The sequence below is a fragment of the Ipomoea triloba genome, chromosome 9 (assembly GCF_003576645.1).
Source record: "Ipomoea triloba cultivar NCNSP0323 chromosome 9, ASM357664v1".
Classification (NCBI taxonomy): domain Eukaryota; kingdom Viridiplantae; phylum Streptophyta; class Magnoliopsida; order Solanales; family Convolvulaceae; genus Ipomoea; species Ipomoea triloba.
In genome coordinates this window covers 6,153,057-6,174,639 of record NC_044924.1, presented here as the reverse complement: position 1 = coordinate 6,174,639, position 21,583 = coordinate 6,153,057, and the positions used below count along the sequence as shown (strand labels likewise).

The 21,583-nt window shown below is 35.0% G+C and overlaps 2 protein-coding genes across 2 annotated transcripts; one reads left to right on the top strand and one right to left on the bottom strand.

Annotated features, from left to right (window-relative positions):
- The first annotated feature begins 9,211 nt into the window (after positions 1-9,211).
- LOC116028352 (glycerol-3-phosphate 2-O-acyltransferase 6-like) lies at positions 9,212-11,616 on the top strand. The gene is made up of 2 exons (XM_031270040.1): positions 9,212-9,914; positions 10,512-11,616. Exons 1-2 carry the CDS (start codon positions 9,300-9,302, stop codon positions 11,394-11,396), a joined length of 1,500 nt encoding a protein of 499 aa, XP_031125900.1. The 5' UTR covers positions 9,212-9,299; the 3' UTR covers positions 11,397-11,616.
- Positions 11,617-19,725: 8,109 nt separating this feature from the next.
- Positions 19,726-20,082, bottom strand: LOC116029200. Its single transcript, XM_031271103.1, has one exon. The coding sequence runs from the start codon at positions 20,080-20,082 to the stop codon at positions 19,726-19,728; it is 357 nt and encodes a 118-aa protein (XP_031126963.1).
- Positions 20,083-21,583: the final 1,501 nt, after the last annotated feature.

Below are 21,583 nucleotides of genomic sequence, written 5' to 3'. Positions count from 1 at the left end.
GGAGTACATGTAATAGGACTGTTCATATGATTGAAAGAGACTAAAAATGTTGCTATCTCGATACTGCTAAAGAATTGGTTAGGATGTCAATCAAATGGGTAAGTAATAAGCATGAAACGCGTAAAGGAATACCCCACAAGAAAATGGTACACTAAGCTATATATGGGTTTTCGGTACAGCGCCAAACTTTAACAAAATGAAGGTTGGTTGGTTACACATGAAGACGAAAGGAATATATTTGAATGTAGTAAACATCGGATTACACAAAAAGCTACATACAATGGAAAATGATTTTGAGTGCGTGCGTGCTGTGGTTTTTATCTTTACACACGTGCATGCCAATACTAGCTTGTGTTTCTTTTGGCTTCGCCGCTCCCTTTTCCTTCATCTTTTGCATGGCCAAACCCTATGAGAGAAGCCTTCAAATCTTTCAAGTAAAAATTAACAACATTAATAATCTTCCAAGAATATATGTGTGTGGGGTAAAGCTTTCTATGCGGTTGTGCGGTGCTCTTTAAACAAAATTCTAAACTGATGCACCTTAAGCTTCTAATCTACGCACGTTAAGTTGGATTAACATAAGTATGACTTTGTTGAGAAAATCTTATAAAGAATATTGGTTGTGTTTTGGAAATTAAAAAAAAAAAAGGAGAAAAAAAGTGATAATTAGGCATTATATATTGCGGATAACGATATTCTAAACTTCTCTTTCTCTTTTCTGCTTTAAAAAATCTAATCAATCTTAAAAGTGATAATTAGGCATTATCTGTACAGCATTTTTCCCCCAAAAAATAAAATAAATTGCTTGGTGGTTGGAATTAGGGTTTTCTACTTTGCCGGGTGCCCGGGTCCCTGCTTTGGATTTCATAATCGATTGCAAATTATAGCGTTGATTAGCCTTTAACTTTTGCTAGGGTTCGTTTATTAGGGTATGGTTAGGCTTTAATGATCATACCCTGGATTAATTAATTAATTAATTTTATTCTTTACCATTTGAATAATGTACTAATCTAACCTAACACATTTTGGAACGATTTGATAACAATTCATTATTACTGACCCAACCTAAATGCTAATTAAACTTGTCACTTTAGATAATAAAACCTCCTAATAGACTCGCAGCTGGTTTTCTATGCCATAAGATCTGATTATTTCTTCTCGGTCTTAGGTAGAGTTATTGATGATATAAAGTAACTTGTATCTAATATAATTGGTGCAAATTTTCATTGTGTTAGGCGATCTGCTAATCGTGCCGCTCATACTATGGCAAGGGAGGTCGTTTCTATATCAAGTTGCGGCAAGTGGAGGATATCTCCACCGTATGTTCTTTTAGACGTTTTACAATCTAATTTAATGCAGTGAGCCTTGTTACCCAAAAAAAAACCTCAGTATATATAATGCATACGACATACATCATGCGCTATGTATATGGCCGCTATGTGGTGGTTTTTAATGGATCATACTTACCATAAAATCGAGTTAATGTAGAGAAGATAATGAAGGAAAATAATATTGAGTCAATAGGGTCCAAAACCCTTAGAACAAAGTATTTGAACTATAATGAAATTATAATTACAATAAGGTTGGCGTGGTGGTTCAGCATCTCGTCCCTTAAGCATGAGGCCGTAGGTTGTAAGAAAACAAGTGAACCAATTTCTCGATTTTTGTCCATACCATGCTACCAAACACACCCTTAGTCCATTTCTATATTTTCCAAACACGTCCTTAACTTTAATATAATGTTATTATGCAATTTCCTTAATTAGGTGGTAAGCCGAGGTTAGTGGTGATAAGCAACGACTATTTGCATCCATGGTCGGGGGCGTGGATGTGAGTCGATGCCTTTATTGATGAAGCCAATTGAAAAACTCCCCTCCTCAATTTTGTCCCTCAAAATTGATTATATTTTTTCTCTCATTTGCCAAATAGTTCCCAAACACTCCCCTTTCTAAGATTTTGTGTTATGACACCATATACATTACGTTTGGTGCACTTTGATCCCAAACTTTTCCATTATTCACTTTGTACACATCCCTCCAATCTTTGCACATTGGCCCCATATACTTTCTACCTTGGCACACTTTAAACCTCATCCCTCTACTATTTACAACTCAATCTTATAACTCTACTTCTTAGTCTAATTCGCAATCCAAACTTTCTTCTCTTCTAATTTAAACCCAAAAAATCTTATGCATGCATGGATTTGACTATTTTCTAGACGCAATTACTTCTTAGATCTCTAATTTTGGCCAATTTTCTTTGGACCCAATGCCTGTGACTCCATCACTATGAAATCCATATTACAATGAGATGGTACTAAAATTATAAAAGGAGTATTATTAAAACAAAGATTTGAGATTCATATGGTTTAAGAAGGCAAAAGCTAGTTGCACAAATTTGTATACTTTAATTTATGTTGCAATAATCTTACTTGAAGTAAATTAAATACTTTTTACGCGTGTTTTGACTAGTAGGGTATAATAACATTATTGTATCAAGAAAATCAGAAAATATCTTTGAGACTAAAAATTTCTTTTGTATTTGTCTACACTTTCATAATGTATTCATAGATGAATATTCAATTTTGGATTTCATATTAGCAGCACGAAGGGGTTGTAGAGATAGTGGCAGACAGTATGAAATCCACACGGAACTCCAGTGGGTGTAGTGTACATGAAAAGATGGAGAGATTCCATTTTAAGTCAAAGTGGAAACAAGGATTTTTTTGGTTAGTGGATTCTCTCCAACTTTAGCTATTTCTCTATTTTGGACCCTAGTAGAACATATATTGCTTTCATCTATTAGGGCATAGTGAAATTATTGCTCTTTCAAGTAGTTCACCAATTTAAAAAATATTACAGTAGTTTAATATTGCGCAGTTACATGATGTAGAGTTCAATTTGATTCTCAATGTTTGAAATTAACTTTGTTTCACTATTTTAACACATAATTTACGTTATTCTAACTCATAAAATTCAGTGACATCATTTTAGACAATGGTCCACACAATAATTTGCCTAGATTTAAAAGTTGAATATATTCAAACTCGATGCTTAGTTAGTCCAAAAAAAAAAGGAGTCAGGCCTACATATATGGGCTTATTTAGTGGGTCATCTTAATTTTCTCAATTACAGTTTTGCAAATACAATTATCTAGCAAGAATAAATGACAATACTTTAGCCCAATTAATGCATGTCTCTTCTTTAAACAGGCCTTCAAGAAAAAAAATGGAGGACCAATGGTTAGGTCCAACCAAAAGTATAATAAACTCCAAATCCATATATGAAGACATGAAATTCATCGAATACACTCGTCAAATCCATCACGAAACGCCCAATTGATCATGGCAATTTATATCGTGGACTAGGATCCACATAGCATTATGCATCACATAATTCATATTCGTAAGATACAAAATTTCATAACACAATACACAAAAAATCACAACACAAGACACATACACAAAATTTCACAACACAAATCACAGAAATTCATAACATAAAGACACAATTACTAATTTGTTCCAGGTACAGAATTCATACTCTTCTTTTTAAGTACAAAATTTCAAAAAAAAAAAAAAAAAGGTTATGCCAAACAAACTCTTTATTAATTTTCGTTTTTGTTTCTCAGTTGTATATACGTGGTGCAGTATATATTTTTGGCATTTGAACAAATTAGTGATATTGTAATTATATGTTTAATAAAGGGTTACAACATATTTTGTTTTGAGAAAATTCTGAAATATAATTTTATTAAATTCAAATACATTCATAATATCATTAGTTAAAGAGGTACGTGGCAATATATAATTGTAAACTCAACATCAAGTGCAACAAAGTCATAATCATGCATGAGTTGGAGGCATTTCAGCATCATCTTAATTAATTGCATACTATTATCATTTCAAGTGGATGGGTGCCATTTAAATGCTGTATTGGGTGGACCAATTAATATTACCAAGATTTAGTTAGATACTTTGATGTTAGAAATGAGGTAGCCAATTTATTGGCAACTAATTAGTTCAATCTCCTATCATATTGAATTGGAATTTTATAAATCAAATAATGTTCATTCAGACATGAGTCTTGAGTTTTGGACATGCCATGATTTGAGATGTGAAGGATGGGCGAATGGGGTGGAAGGAATGGATTAGGTTGTGGGCTTCACTCAGTAGCAGAGAGATTATTAGTCAAAAATAATAATTGATTTGACGAGGAGGAATTTACTAATTGAAAAGGATGGAAGTATAATCTAATAAAGAATCTACATGTTTAGCTAGAGTCTAAGCTAGTAGAGTTGTCAATACAGACTTACCCCAACAGATTGGGTTTGTTTAACCCGTATTTTAGACGGGATAGTTGGCATAAAAAAATTTGGTCTAGCTTTTATATATGTATGTATAAAATACAAGTTATAAGTAGGGTGGAATCTATCTAATCGATATGTTACCCACTGCACTTACCTGTCTTAATAAAATTAAAAGTTCACAACTTTGAAACTTTAAGTCCTTTTCTTTTCCTTTCATAATGTAATGGAGTGTTTTGGGATTTTTAAAAAACTTTGATAAATGCACAATTTTGTATTTTTGTTAATATTTGTATATAATATTATTTTAGTACTTTTTGAATGTATAAAATTTGTATGCAAAATGTTTAATTATATTAATTATATAGTTAATAGCAATTATGATTTAGATTTTGGAGAAATTTGTAGAGACAAGCCGCTTAAGTAGGTGAGTCAACCGATGATGACAATCGACACAATTCCTGCTTATACAAATTAACTTCTTTCGCTCTCGTTATGGATTGGCGTATGCGGTTCACATATATATAATATATCACATTTAATAAAGCTTGTTTAATTAGGTTATATGATATGATTTTGAAAGCATTCTTTTAATATGCGTCATTGTTACTATTGCATTTCTTTTTCCTTTTTTTTTTAATAAAATTTTTTCTGGATATGATTGAGATTGGGTCGGATGTAACAAGAAACCTCCGCTTATTTTATTCAAACACTACATGAATAACAACAAAATACTAACACATTTAGTAACAGACTAAATAGTTACATTTAAACATCTATAAATTTTAATGTTTTATTAACAGAAATCCATCAATAAAAAAAAATCTACGAATCTTTGTAATTTAAAATTTTGATTTTTCTTGCCGTAAAAATTTTTCTCTTGAGTAATAATATTAAAGTCATAATTTTTTAATCCAAGTTTGAAACAATTGATAAGAAAACTGCTAATATACCTGTAAGATCAGAGGTGAAAATTTCATACCAAATACAATCATGCATACCATACATAACTGTATAAAGTATTATTTAAAATTAAAATCGTTACCGGTAATACTCAGCACAATCATATACAATTTATATATTATACCAAATATTATAGATACCATAGTAAATCCCGATCATAAAAGTTTTCATATATAATACACATTATGTTTCATCAGAAACTCAATGGGGTAGCTCAAGTGGCAACTCGCAAGTGAGCTCTCTTTGTGGAGAAGAATTTCGAGAGAACTAGCGTTCAATTCTCATAAGTGACGATTTTCCCTGGGCAAAAAAAATTATGTTTCATCAGAAAATTTGCAAAAACAATATTAAAATGACGGCAGGTAGTGGATCAAATTCCGACACAAGTTAATGGAATTAATTGTTAATGAATCTTTGTTAACTAGTGTGGGGATCAAGTTATTCTGTTTGGTATGCACAACTGGCATATTATACGTTGAGACTTGAACACGAAAACAGATACTAAGGTTTTTCGATCGGTTGGGTGAGCTAATCTTAGTCTTACACCACACATTCTATTTCAAAACCGGTACATTATATTATTTATTTTTATTGTTCGTTTTCTGGTTTTCTAACCTAGATTTAGAAACTTACAATGTTTGCAAAACCTTTGCTTGTGTAAGTTGTGTTCAACCTTTCAAGGGGACATAGTTCGGGCATTCTGTCTTGAATATTATAATATTCAGCTATCTATTAGTTGGGGTATTAATTATAATATCTCTCTCATCTGATCGCAATTACGCGCACAAAGAATCTGTTCATTTTTAACATAATTTTCACACTGCTTTTAAAGTTCGAACATTGGTCTCTTCTCTCAAATATTGTCTACTGAATCATTAAGCCCATGCAGACGGGAATGTGTAATTATATTCATTTGATGGGGAAACATAAATTTAAATCTAAAAACAAGTGTGTATAGTACCAGAAGTTGAAGAGAATAAAGATTGTTTTCCAAGGAATCTTTGTTTTTCTCCAGACCTATATATATACTTTGAAAACACGATGTTACAATATACAAATTATTGAAAAAAAAAAAAAAAAAACCCTCCCCGTACCAGGGATACGATTTCTCCAAACTGCCCTGTAGAATAAGTAAGAAAAGATGAAAACTGAAAATATCACCTTACCCCGGCCTGCATGCTCACACCACCGCCCTGCACCTTTTTTTGTACACTTAATATTTTTTACTATATATTAAATAAACAAATTTAACAGCGACACAACCTGATAGTGTAAATACGCCTGCACCCGGTCGGTTGGCATGGTCGGTAGGTCGGCATCTCGGCCCGACCAGTTAGCGGTCCGCCCGTCTTGGACCGGTCGATGTTTCGCTCGGCTAGCTGAGGTCAAGTCGGGGTCCGCCACGTGCTCCATCCCGCTTGGGCGAGGAGCGAGGTGGACGCATGCGCGCCACGTTCTCGCCATGCCGGAGCCCCGGCGACCGCAACTTCCCCCTCCTATAAATACCGCATTTATGAGGAGAGAGAGGATCTTTTGGCTGATTCTAGACTAAGCCTTGAAGTGTGCTCGGACAGTAGGAAAGTCCACTGCCGACCCGCTGAGCCCTTCGAGCTCTTTATTTGTATTGTAAACCGGGCTTAGATCTTTTGAGTAATAACATATCGTATTTCCCGTTTTAGCTTCGCGTTTCCGTATTTAGCATTATCACAACCTTTAGCATGATATTGTAATTTAAATTATATTATCGTAACACAAAAATTTAACTTAGAACTCTTTAAGATAGCACTCAGGTAAAAAAGGAGATCATCTGACTTTGCAATTGCAATATTAATGTTCTTACCAACTATACCAAAACTGTACAAGTTCACTGCAATAAAATGTAGAATGGTAAGAATAAAAAAAAAAAATACCAATAATTTGGTGGCAAACTGTCTAAATGAATGCAATGCCAGCTTTGAAGTTATTTGCTTATTGACTTTTTTAGGTACAATATAATTGGAGATGTAATAAACTTTTCCTAAACTATAAGGTGCAATCAAAAGCAAATAATTATTGGGCCATCAATATGCATTATTGAGGATAGACTTTAATGAATACTGTGAATTTAGCCATTATTTTTTTTTTTTTGAGAACGAATTTAGCCATTATTTATTTTCACTTTTGGTGGCATCAATACATAGACCCTAATATTGGGTAACATTTTCATTTTTTTTTTATAACCTAGATTTTTTTTGCACTTCGCCAAACTATATGTTGGACCACATGAATTCACCCCAAAGCCCATGAAGAAAGTAAATCATATCTCGAGTGAATTTAAATTTTTGTCGCATTTACACTTCTGCACACATAAGAGGTCTTAACCATCACTGCTTAGTCAAAGTCATACAATAACTCCTTGTAGTTGGAAGCTAAGTAAGACTAAATGGTGATTGAAAGATCGTACGTTTAAGTTACCCGTCGGGACAACATTTGCAGTTTTCGATTTCAAGGGTGACAATCCTGTGTCCCATTACAAATACCATTTTTCTATATCTCCAACTTGAGTTTAAGTATGTAATTTTTATTTATGTATGATTTATGTATCTTTGATCAATGGAGAACATTTAATTTGTATTTAATCATTAATACAAAAAAATTATGTGATATAGAGCATAAAATGATAATAATTGTCATCTTCATCATAGTATAATATGAAAAAAATAAATAAATAAATAAATAAAAGGAATGGATAGATAGATTTAGGAAAAGGTGAAAGAGATAAAGACGCAATGTTTGAAAAAACATTATAGAAGAGGGTCGACGGCAATGTAAGAACTAAAAAGTAGGCTAATTGAATGTTAACAGCCATTTGCTGTGGACCTTCAACTACTTTGTCCCGGCCAACTGCAATAATTTATGTATCAAAGAGAAATAGCCTTATATTTTGTATGTGTACAACCACCCACCCCCTTTCTAGCTTTCCAACCTCCCCTTGGAAAATTGCTCAAAAAGACAAATTAAAATTGATCCAACAAGTTAAATGGTACGTGGTTTGGATTCATCTACTTTGACTTCATCAAACTACAATGTATGTAGATGTTATTTTTAAGATCATGGTAACTTCAAGTCAACAACAAAAAATATGCACTTAAAAATGATGAGAAACATATATGTATTTAGGCAACCCAACCAAGTTGGTCAAGGGCTTACATGTTGGCTTGACAATCATAAGATTTCAAGTTTGACTCTTAGTGAAAATAGCTTATTGATTTTCTTTATTTGAGACAGGCCCGTCAACAACGAATAACCTAGCTGGCTAGTATATCCTTGTGATTCTTTGCCAGCTAGGGTATCCTTGTGATCCTTTACCAATATAATTAGGGACCAATATAATTAGAGTTAGACAGGTGGCAATGCTTACCCACTTCACTCAAAATATGAGTCCAACAACGGATGGTTTACCTCATTGTGGTCTCTATCACTTAAAAATATGAATAGATTATTAGCAACTGGTTTAACTCCTTGTGATCCTTTGCCGGTTAGGATCACAGGGCGGGCAGAAGGATTTACCCATGTCACTCAAGATATAAGTTGAGCAACTGGTTTACCTCATTCTGATCTGGTCCTTTGTCGGCTATGGTTACAAGGCGGGCAACAGGGTGTACTCACGTCACTCAAAATATGAGGCAATCAACTTAAATTGGTTTACCTAATTGTACTTCTCTGTTGGCTAGAGTCACAATATGGGCGAAATTTTTGCAGTATACACCCTCAGGTATTGGCATGGGGGCGAGTCTACTCAAAAATAAAATTAGTTATACGTTTAATATATATCAATTGTGCAACATGTCTGATTTGTTAATAACAATTATAATGAGCATGAGTAACACGAAATCTTCATTGCAAGACTTGTATGCAACAATAATTGCATTACATTGCCATCATTCTCATTCCTTTTTAAACCCCCTTCCTCCCTCCATACACCATAACATACACACACAAATCACACAACACAGCATTAAGCCAACAAAAAAAACACCCCTACCTGCAAGATGGGTGCTCATCCCCATTTTGAACCCATCTCAAAATGCAAGACGGAGGGGAGATCAACCCAAACCGTGGCGGCTGATTTAGACGGCACCCTTCTCCTCTCAAGGAGCGCATTCCCTTACTTCTTGCTCGTCGCCTTGGAAGCCGGCAGCGTTTTCCGGGCAATTTTCCTCTTAACGTCCGTCCCATTTGTCTACTTCTTTTACATATTTGTGTCGGAATCCATGGCTATTCAAACCTTCATCTTCATCGCCTTCGCGGGGCTAAAGATCAAAGACATTGAGATCGTGTCCAGGGCCGTGTTGCCCAAGTTTTACTCCGAGGATGTTAATCCTCGGACTTGGAAGGTGTTCAATTCTTGCCGGAAAAGGTATATTATCACTGCCAATCCTAGGATTATGGTGGAGCACTTCGCCAAGAACTTTCTCGGCGCCGATAAGGTTCTTGGGACGGAATTGGATGTGAAATCCGGGCGTGCCACTGGGCTTGTGAAGAAACCCGGCGTTCTCGTCGGAGATAACAAAAAGGCCGCCATTATTAAGGAGTTCGAAACCAACGTGCCGGATTTAGGTCTCGGTGACCGGGAAACGGACCACGATTTCATGTCCATTTGTAAGGTAACCATTTAACTAAACCTCTATATTTTCAATATAATAACACTATATTATTACAACTAAGTTGGTCAGACTGGCTTGGTAATCACTATCTATTGACGGCCTTAGATTAAGCCATCGGATCAATTATGAACAACTGATTTACATTCCAATACCAGATTTCGTTGTCATCTTAAAAAAATTAAACTTTTTTACTTTGGTGTATGAAATGGATTTCATATGACTAAAGGTACAAATTTAGGCAGCCAATACGCATGTTCCACTTCCAAGTTCCAACCACCCTCTCACAAAACATGCACCTCTAAATTAAAAATGAGGATGGAAATAGGGGCAATCACAACTAATAAGTGGGTCAGACGGTTAATTTATTAACTATAATGTTACAAGTTTGATTCTAGTAAGAGTAAACTTTCTTGATTTGAACTGATCAGCTATGTGCAATATAAGCTGGTTAACTACTACTGTATTAGTGATTGTCACAAGATAGGATTTATCCAATGCACATCGGGATTTCCCTCGTCACTAAAAAAGATGGAAAAATAATTAAATATCACAAAACCATGATCTATCGTGCGTACTCACGTCCGTTAACTCATGCAGGAAGGATACATGGTCCCAAGAACCAAATCCGAGCCGTTACCCACAAAACATCTCCTAAGCCCCGTCATCTTCCACGACGGCCGTCTCGTACAAAGGCCGACGCCGCTCGTGGCCCTCTTAACGTTCCTATGGATGCCGGTCGGAATAATTCTCTCCATCATTAGAGTCTACCTCAACATTCCCTTACCAGAAAGAATTGTCCGCTACACATACATGCTCCTCGGCATCAATCTAATCGTGAAGGGAACCCCGCCCCCGCCCCCCAAGCAAGGCCAACCCGGCGTCCTCTTCGTCTGCAACCACCGCACCGTCCTCGACCCCGTGGTCACGGCCGTGGCGCTCGGCCGGAAAATCAGCTGCGTCACGTACAGCATAAGCAAATTCTCGGAACTAATTTCTCCGATCAAAGCCGTCGCTCTGTCCCGAGAAAGAGAAAAAGACGCGGCTCATATCAAACAATTGCTTCAAGAAGGCGACTTGGTGATTTGCCCGGAGGGGACGACTTGCCGGGAGCCATTTTTGCTAAGATTCAGTGCCCTTTTCGCCGAACTAACGGACAGAATCGTGCCGGTCGCCATTAACACCAAACAGAGCGTTTTTTACGGAACTACCGTCCGAGGACACAAACTTCTCGACCCGTATTTCGTGTTCATGAATCCTCGGCCCACGTACGAGATCACATTCTTGGATCAACTCCCGCCGGAGCTCACCTGCCGCGCCGGAAAATCGGCGATCGAAGTCGCCAATTACATCCAGAAGGTTCTGGGCGGGACATTGGGGTTCGAGTGCACCAGTTTGACTAGGAAGGATAAGTACATGATCATGGCCGGAACTGATGGGCGTGTCCAAAACAAGGTTGTCGACAATGACAAAGAAAAGAAATGATGGATTAGTTTATTTTGTTTTATTTTATTTTATGGGATTCTGTAATTTCTCAGGTTTTTTTTTTTTTTTTTTTTTTTTGCCATTTATGTTCATCATAAAAACAAATATAAGATGAAAAGAAATTGCCGATCATCAGTGATCAAGATCTTGGTGATTTGGCATGATATATAATAAGAGTGTAATATTTATTAGTTAAATGAAGATATTAATTTTTTTAGTACAACGAAGATATTAATTTAATTATAAAAACTAGCCAGACTAAATCACTCTTTCTTCCCAAAAGATTGAATTCTGAACCTAAATCTCTGCCCAGGATAAAATCCGTTTTTGGTTATAATATGTCCACCTCATTACTTAATTCATTCATCCTAGCTAACTTAATTGATTGTTGTTGTATAATATGGAACTAACGTGTGCTACATTTACAAATTTAAGTTTTTTTTTTTTTTGACAAAATTTTCTTGTCAACATTTAATTTAATATTCATTGTCATATATATTTTGTAAGATCCAGCATCACGTACAAGTGAAGATTTGATTATTGTTACTCCCTACTTGTTTTGGACATATCTTGACTAAATACAATATATAAACAAGTTTAAAACATGTCTAAATAATGTTCAGATCGATAATGTACAAAACATATATGTTAATTGGAATAAAATCTGCCTTAAAACTATTGTATATTTGGTGCACTGTGGATGAATTCTGCGACAAAATTAATTTAAAACAAAGTAGAGTGTGATATATGCTAAGTGAGGGTGTAGGTAGCGGCGGGCTAGGTAGGGGAAATTAAAAGAAGAGAGAATTAAAGCAGAGTTTGGGGTGCTTATATAATTAGAATAATGTCCAAATCAAATTAATAGGGTTGAAGAATTTTGTATAGAATTATTGTGATGGGAGCTGAGCAATAATAAGATTACAGCAAATCAAAATTAATTCCCTCCATTTCTGATAAGTTGCTTTTCGTCATAAGTGCAGTGTTGCTTCACTAATAGCACTAATTTAATAAGTCGCCTTATTAGCTCAGATGGCGATGGATAACCTCCTTCGCTTCTTTCAATTTTCCCATTTCTCATACCTTACTATCCTGAGCAAGATAAACTAGTTTAAGTTATCTATAATTAATTGATTTAAACTAAAAAGTTAATAAGTAGCTCCCACATATAACCTCAAACTTGTAATTTTATAATTATCTAGTCAATTGTGACAAATATAATACGACTAAGGTTGCCCTCAAATCTCCTCATTCGTGTTTATTGCTTAATCTCGTCATAAGTGCAGTGTTGCTTCACTAATAGCACTAAATTAATAAGTCGCCTTATTAGCTGAGATGGCGATGGATAACCTCCATGGATTGTTTCAAATTTCCTCATTCTTTTGATTGATGGAAGCCCATGCTTTAGGACCATATAGCGGAAAAATGTTTACAACTTAGATAAACCAATTTAAATTATTCATAACCCGTAGTTATATCATGGACTATATATATAGGCTCATGGTGTACATACATCCGACAAATTTCTATTTTTCTCTTTAATTTTTCAAATTAAATTTATTTTGTGTACAAATAAAATTAATATATAAAAGTATTTAATTAAAAAGCTTTAATTAAATCTTTTAAATGACACCTAATATTGATTTTTTTTAAATTTTTTTATAAAATATATCTATACTTACATAACTCATTACTTTAATTTAGAGTAATGCTTATTTACATATTAATATATTATGTACATTTAGTTTATTGTTTATATACATTAAGGTCTAATTTAGGCGTATAAATTAATTAAGAATAAATATTATAAACATATTACATGATAATGTATGCTATTAAACATGATGCACTAGTTATCACTTAACAACTAACGTCGAACTTGTAACATTATATATGGTTATGAATTCAAACATGATTAACTTGCTTAGGATTGCCTTGCTTAATGTTTTATTTTAGGATAGTAAGTATATATAATATTATTCAAACAACCAAGTGATAAGTTTGTCATTACAACAAATTACAAGAATCTCAAAAAACACTTCTAAACAACAATGAATGAGAATATAACTGACCCATAACATCTTAGAAAAGAAGAACAATCACGGTACCTTAAAAATTAAATTAAGAACGTATACAACTTAAACATAACCTTCAAAGATGTGATGCTCGGATTCATGACAGCCAAGTATTAAAATGGTTTTCTTTTTTAAACTTTAATAAAATTAATTCTTAGATGTATATACATATCTTAATTGGTGGGGGGAAAATGTACTTGAGGTCACTCTTTAATAAATTCTTGCACAATAGTTTCAAGTAAATCATGTGAGGATAGTAGGAGTTGAATTTGATTGATGAAGACGGATGAAATGACGAGTAGGGAGAGTACGTAAGGCTGTCCTTATTCTAACTAATTTTTCCTTTGCAAGATCGAAGTGGATTTTCCTTTTTAAATGATTCGGTGTATAGTAAACTTGCCAAGTACATAAAAAGTTGGCACATGACTGTACTTAATTTATTTTTAAATTATTTTATTATTTTATTGTATTGTTATGTAATAGAGAGATCACTTTTGAGAGTGAGAGAATATTACAGAGATGTAAGCAAAATAGTGAATGAATGTAAATTTGATGATGGGGGAGTGTGGCTCATTTTTTAAAGTAAGTGTGTATTGCAAGAATAAAAATATTCTAATGGCTGGTTTCATTCAATTTGTGGTCAATAGCATAAAAAAAAAAATTTCACATATTCATAAAAGATCACAAACTTACTAAAAAAATGAAGTAATCAATATTTTTTTAACTTCAATAATCAACTATTACACCTCCTTACGTTTCAGACATATAAAATGGCAATTAAGCGAGATCATTAAGGATGGATTTTCCAACATAGTCGTAATAGATGTAGATCCAATGTTACGCTATGAAATTTGGGCTAAACGGTAATTGAATATTACTCATTAAATTGGCATTTGGAATTTTATTATTTTTTGCCCGTGAGTTTTCATAACTTCTATTTTTGGGCCGTGAATGCGTTTTATTCTTCCGTATTGTAATACCATGGCCCATGGGCTGATATTGGGGTCAATCAAAAGAGAGTAATTCTTGGGCTGCACTGTGTTACTAATGAGCCCAAATGTTAAGTACAGTTGCGGTTGTTATGTCATGGACCCGGGTTCACCTTGCAAGGCGAACTCGAGTCCATGTTCACAATTTCATAACTCTATGTTCAACAGTATCGTAACTTTATGTTCAACAGTATAGCACAATTTTTGAATCTATATAACAAAATTGTGAATATAATGTTCAAAAATTGTGAATATCGAGTAATGTAATTTTGTATATTGAAACCTAAAATTGTAAACATAGACATGGATCCACCCTGCAACGTGGAACTGGGTCCATAGCATAATTTTCCGTGTAGTTGCTATATTGTGGATCGGGATTTACCTTACAAAGTTACAATGTGGAAGATGGAGCCTGGCCCAAAACTACGCCATTTTGTAATTTTCAGAAGTGTTGTTTTTAGTGGCGTCATTTTTTTCACGCAATTAAAAATAACTTTGGTACTACGTGTACATAATCTTTTAACTAAAAGTTCATAAAATCAATACCTTAAGTCCAAAATAAAAACTTGTAAAGTTTAAACTAAATATTTCTTAAAACTATATCCTAATTATGATTATATGTCAACCACATGATTCAAAACTACATTTAAATACAAATTGAATACAACAACATAATTGTACTAAGATTTTACCTGAAAAAAAAATGATAGTTTGGAATTAAATTTGAAAATATCACCAAAGATAAGGGAACTAGGGTGAAATTAAGTCTGCCAAAGGCCTTGTGATCAAGCGGCATGAAGTGATTTTTCTAAGTGGGAGGTCATGGGTTCAAGCCTCAGTGGAGGCAATGTTGACTATTGACACATAATTTTGAAATTCTATTAGCCAATTATGGATCTCAAACGCTAATAATTGTTCATCAACCGATCACTCTTTGTCCTATTAGACAAAATGTTGAGAGGCAATAAGTATTATGCATTCTGTTATACAACTTGAAATAAAGGGTCGGGCATAGGGCCAATTTTGGTTGTCGTTTAGAGTTGTGACATGTCGAATTGCTGTCTTTCTACTCATGTTATTTTAATAATTTATTTAGTCCAGCTACACCCATTATTGTCTCAAATATAATCTACCTCAAAACTTGTCACGTTGATAGGTAGCCCCCATGATTGAAAAAAATTGTTGCCATACTACAAAATACCCATTCTACTCTTGCACATTGACAATTACCAATCATAATGCATGCTAGCTTCTTCTGCAAACAGAATCTCTCCATCCCCTTTTGCTTTCACTTTGTGTATGTTTTGCATTGCCTATTGCCTATTGCCTATATATAGCCTATAGATATGAGTGGGAGCTAAAGAGGATTCATGGTGTTCAATGAAAGATGAGTATACGCATCAATTAATTGCAATCTGGGAAATTTTTGTGTGTCTTTCCGGCATGGTGGTCCAGAGTGTTGTACTAAAGGGGACATTGCAAGTGATGTGTGGGGGAGGTGATGTAAACTTGCATCTAAGTCTTGCTTTGCATTAAATGCACAACCATTTGCACCATGCGATCAATGTCGTAGTTGAATAGTTTATGGGTCGAAATTCAACCGCGTATTTAATGATGATTTGAACGAATTTATGATATGATATGAAATTGGCCTCTAGTTTTCTAAGCTACGGGTGAAATTGTCATTTCCTTAATAGTGTATACTTGCTTAATTAACATCTTGGTTATATTTACATATATACCTTGTGACGGAGTTATAAGGCAATTAAATTGAGCCAATAACCTAAACAATAAAACCCTAAGACTTAGCCTAGGGGCCGGGATTTGGAAGGAGCCTTAGCTTGCGGCCTAGGCATGCCACTTGCTCTAAGCTAAATCAGGGGTACAATTGACCGCTTGATCTACGTCTAGCTAGCCAACTGCCAAACTATATAGGCGGGATAAGTAAATTAACTGCACAAAGAAGATCTTATGTAATATGTTAGACTAAGAGAATGTTAGTAAGAGTCAAACTTGTATTCTTTGATACAAAATCATGTTTTACCTATTTGTTTATCGCTTTCACGTTGCCATAATGCTATTCTGTCGTTGGGCATAGTGGATTTGGTAATGTAGAGAAAAAAAGTGAGAAGCCATGATGTAGATTGTTATGCATGGCCTATCACCTAAGGGCTAGGTGCAGTAGGGAACTTACTGTACTTTGTGTTTTCTGGTGATGAACATTTGTTACATGACTGATTGCTCAGTCGTTGGGTGAAACAGCAAAATGATCAAAGTGGATGTCACATTTCTGCCTCGCGGGGACCTCGGTGGGTATGACTTTGACTGTTCAATCCCACTTCACAGCCCTGCACATGGAACTCATTAATTCTTCTTTCATCAAGCCCCCAACTATTGTAAATATGTTTTAAAAAAACAACTTTCTTCTAAACTAATTAAACCTTATAGTTTTTCAAATTTTAATTAATCACTAGATAATGAGTGTTACCATACTCTTGTTGAAGGTAAATTATGACATGAACCAGGATCTACCTTACATTGTAGACCTTGGTCCAAAAATAACACTATTCTATATCTGATCTATAGTTGACACATTCTGTATAGTTTTGATACAGGATTTATTAACTGAATGTACAGAATTTTTGTATCAGAGTTCACAATGCAATATGAACCCTGATCCATGATATAACAATTGCTTGTTGGGAACGTGTAGGCCAACAATGGGCTTGGGCTTTGGTTGTACATTGAAAGATCTTCTAACAAATAATCTTCAAAAAAAAAAAACAAATAATCGATTAGCTATTCAATTAAGAAGAAATTATTGGCGAGAAGTTATTGCAAAAAGTGTGAACCAAGAAAAGCATAAACGACCTATCTGGTAGTTCATCTAGAGAGTTAAAAACATGCAAGGGATCAGAGATTCAGAGGTGAGCAGGTGTTGTTAAGTAACTAAGCATATAAATGGGAAAGAAAGCTAAGTTAAGGGGTTTCAACACAATCTAATTACTAAAAGAGAAGAAAAAACAATTCATCTGCCCATGACATAAATACTCATCTATTGCATATACGACCATTTGAATATAACCAATTAGCCAAAAGGGTTCAAGCATCTTTATTGTCTTGTTCCTACTTTCTGGTAGTTGATCTCTAAACTGAATTCATGTTAGGTTTATGAAAATGAAAAAAACCTAACAATAGTACCAAAAACAAAAAGTTCATAACGTACTATACGACCCCAAGTGCACTGCACTACCTCTAACCTTGCATGTGAGCTCTAGAAAGCTAAAACAAAGCCATGGAAGGGGAGATATTGAGAAGTTTTCCCTTTGGCACCTATCTAAAAATAGTCATTTTGGAGCAAGTAGAAGTGCAAGTTGAATTGGTTGTGGAAATGTCATGCATGCTCTAGTTAAGACAAGGGTCCCCCACTTGTATTGACCTTTGATGTTAGTGATGGTCATTTTCTAGTGAAACATTGATGAGATGGTGAAAATTTGGCACTAGAGATCATTGAATTATATTGTTTGGTGTACTCTTGACAATTGAATCCAACATAGCAAAGGAATCGCCCATCCATCTTAGTTAGTTTTGTTAATAATTGATTTCAATCATACAAACTATCACGGTAATATCTTATAATTTTTAATCAAATGTCAACGTAAATACATAATTACATAAACTAACATATGTATTGTTATATGTGTCCGTTATGGTACCAATATACATTACATTTTCTTTGTCAAACGAGTTATTATGGTTTAGTATTTGAAGACAATTACTCTCCTTGTGGGAGAAGTGTATTAACCTTCTCACTTTGAATCAGTCAGTAGACAACCTAATTTGATTTATCTCTTTATAGTCTATTGTCGGCTAGGGTCACAAGACGGGTCAGCTATATGCAATTTAGGTAAGTTACGTCTTTATAGTCCTTTGTTAGGGTCACAAGGCAAGTTTCAGTCAAAGAGTATCACTGGATAGCAAATGTGGCCTTTCCCATTTGAAGACAAAAATAAGTCCTTTTAAAACTAGTGTTTTCACCATTATATACAAAGAAATGAATAATTGAATTGTTAGAGCATTATTCTCGTACCAGAGATAACAAGATTTATCCTTAGTAATAATTAAAGCAATGTTATTAGGGGTGTTGGTTTTATAGCCACAGGGTAGCCAGAGGGCGGGTTAATATAACCGTAAAACAAAGGAAATAATAATGTAAAATACTGAAAGCAATGAGATAGAGTAACTGCCCTTGTATTAAAATATGAACCCTTTACAATGTGACCACATGTGGTATTTATACAAGAATAATGAGTCGTTGGAAGGAGAGCAAGAAAAATTTAACAAATTTAATTGAATTTAGGAAGGTTGTCTAAAATGCCAAAACCACCATAATTGCTGCCTAGTATAAAATAGGAAAGTATCCCGCCAAATTTAGAAAAGATTTTCAGTGAATCTTGCTTCACCGCCTCTGAGTGCTGCACCCGGTCGGGCTGATTGTGCTGAATCTAAAAAAGATCTTCAGTGAATCTAGCCCATCTACTGGTAAAGGCGATCGAGTTGCGGGTTCTCGGTACCGAGTAGGGTACCTAGTCCGCAACTAGACCGCCTTTATTACTATTAGATGAGTCGAGTCCGGTATCCCTCCGCTCCGCCTGATGTAGGCCATTTGATTGTGGCGCCCGACCGAGTGCGGCACGCAGAGGTGGTGAAGCAAGATTTACTGAAGATCTTTTCCATATTTGGCAAGATACTTTCCTATTTTATATTAGGCTGCAATTATGACGGTTTTGGCCGTTTAGACAACTTCCCTAAATTCAAAGTTGTTAAAATTTTCTTGCTCTCCTTCTAAAGACTCATTGTTCTTGTATAACTACTCATGGGTCACATTGCAAAAGGGAAAAGGGTACAGATTTTAATATGTACAATTACTCGCTTTTGGTATTTTACATTATTATTTTCTTTATTTTACTTGGCTCATAATTTGACTACTCCGTGACCGTAAAACCAACAAACCAACAAGGAGTGTTGAGACGTCTTGGTTTGATATGAGAATTGATGAAACGGATGATAATTTAAGGGCTGAAGCAATCAGAAATGGCAATATACATATATGCAAAGAAAACAAAAATTTAATTTATACTCTGTATCTTACATTAACAGTGAGCTCCAATCCTAATTAATGAATCAAGAAAAACTAATTAATTAAGGGTAAAAATTTACATCATTAATTCTCTTCAATCACACCACAATCTAATCAAGAAAGTTGAATCAACTGCAGCAAGAACTGGAGACGGAGCTGGAGCGGTGCAAAGACGAAGAAGAATTCAAGAACTCGATGCAGTCTTCAATGGCCTCAGCTCTCTGGGAATCAATCGACCGTTCCGCGTAGGAGCGCGACCTCCCCAGGCTCGCCGACGACGACACCTTCCGCGAACTCCTCTTTCTGTCGGAACTCGAAACCAGACGCGCCATGTTGGCTCCGATGTGCTTCAGAAATCTCACCGGCGAGAACTCCGACGACGACGACTCTTGCGAAACCTTGTTTGTTTTGTTAAGGTTTGTTGCTGCCTTTTCATGGTAGCCTTCAGGGCTGAAACTCACTCTCTTGCTCATTTTTCTCGACATTTTTGGCTGAGAGTAGATAGAGAGAGATAAGAGAGAGAGGGAATCGGACGATGAAGAAGAGATGGTGGGTGTTGAAATGATGATGGAGAGGTATTTATTGGAAATTGATGAGAGTGAAACAGAGAATTTTAAACCAAATTATATTAAAACAATTTTTACTTTTTGTGCTCCGTACCTACTCTTTTGAACGTGGAAACTCTTTTTCTTTTAAATCATTTCTCTAATTTTATTCCATTTAATATAGTTAAATTAAATTTCATAATTTCACTACCTCCCCATGGCCATTTTTGTGTCTGATTTAATTAATAATTTAAAATTTTATAATATTAAATTTAGTATTTATATACAAAATTTATATATTTATAAATTATATTAAAAATACTATCATACATAAAAACTCAAATTTAAAAATAAGTAAAAAATTTTGAGTACTAAAGAAAGTAGCAAATTATACCATGGGCGTCTACCTTGCACGGTAGATCTTGGTCTAAAAATTAATTTCAGATTCTGTATCTATAGTTGGCACATTATGTACCTACATTTGATAGTTTTTATACCTGTAACTATCATATTATGTGTCAGCAATTATCAAGTTATTTATTTATATGTACAGAAACTGTTAATTATGAGTACAGAATGTGTTAACTGAAGGTATATAATGTTCGTATTAGGACTCATAATACAATATGAACCATGGTTCATGGAATCATGGTATAACAAATTGAAAAAAAAATAAGAAGAAATAATTTATTTAACGAGTGAATAGTGGTTAAGTGTATAAGTGTTTAAGTGTCCAAGGACTTGGCCAAGAAATGCCGCAATGAGGTGCGGACTTGGTGCGAACACGGCCGCAACGATGTGCGGACTGTGCGCGGACATGGCCGAGAAATGCTGCAACGATGTGCGGACTTGGTGCGGACATGACCATTCGACCCGTCTTGAAACACGGACCAAGGAGTCTGACATGTGTGCGAGTCAACGGGCGAGTAAACCCATAAGGCGCAAGGGAAACTTCGGAGGGAACCAGCTACTAGACGGTTCGATTAGTCTTTCGCCCCTATACCCAAGTCAGACGAACGATTTGCACGTCAATATCGCTGCGAGCGGCCAAGGCTATATGCTCGTTGAATACATCTGTAGCGCGCGTGCGGCCCAGAACATCTAAGGGCATCACAGACCTGTTATTGCCTCAAACTTTCACGTGTTGGTCGATTAAGACAGCAGGATAGTGGTCATAGAAGTCGAAATCCACTAAGGAGTGTGTAACAACTCACCTGCCGAATTAACTAGCCCCGAAAACAAGTAAATGAGACAAATTGTGTATTAATTAGTTAATAACTCTCAAGTTCAAATGGACACCCAAAACATCGAAGTGTCAAAGGGAGGTGCTAACACTTAAAAAGCAAAATAAGTATAAGCTATTATGCCTAATACACACCGAACCTAAGCAACAAGTCAAAGGACAAAACTTAAGGTGTTGCTAACGTTGCAGCCACTGAAT

Coding starts and splice junctions, on each gene's coding strand:
- LOC116028352 (XM_031270040.1), top strand. CDS start 9,300: ATGGGTGCTCATCCCCATTTTGAACCCATCTCAAAATGCAAGACGGAG. Junction 9,915..10,511: donor ATTTCATGTCCATTTGTAAG/GTAACCATTTAA, acceptor TAACTCATGCAG/GAAGGATACATGGTCCCAAG.
- LOC116029200 (XM_031271103.1), bottom strand. CDS start 20,082: ATGTCGAGAAAAATGAGCAAGAGAGTGAGTTTCAGCCCTGAAGGCTAC.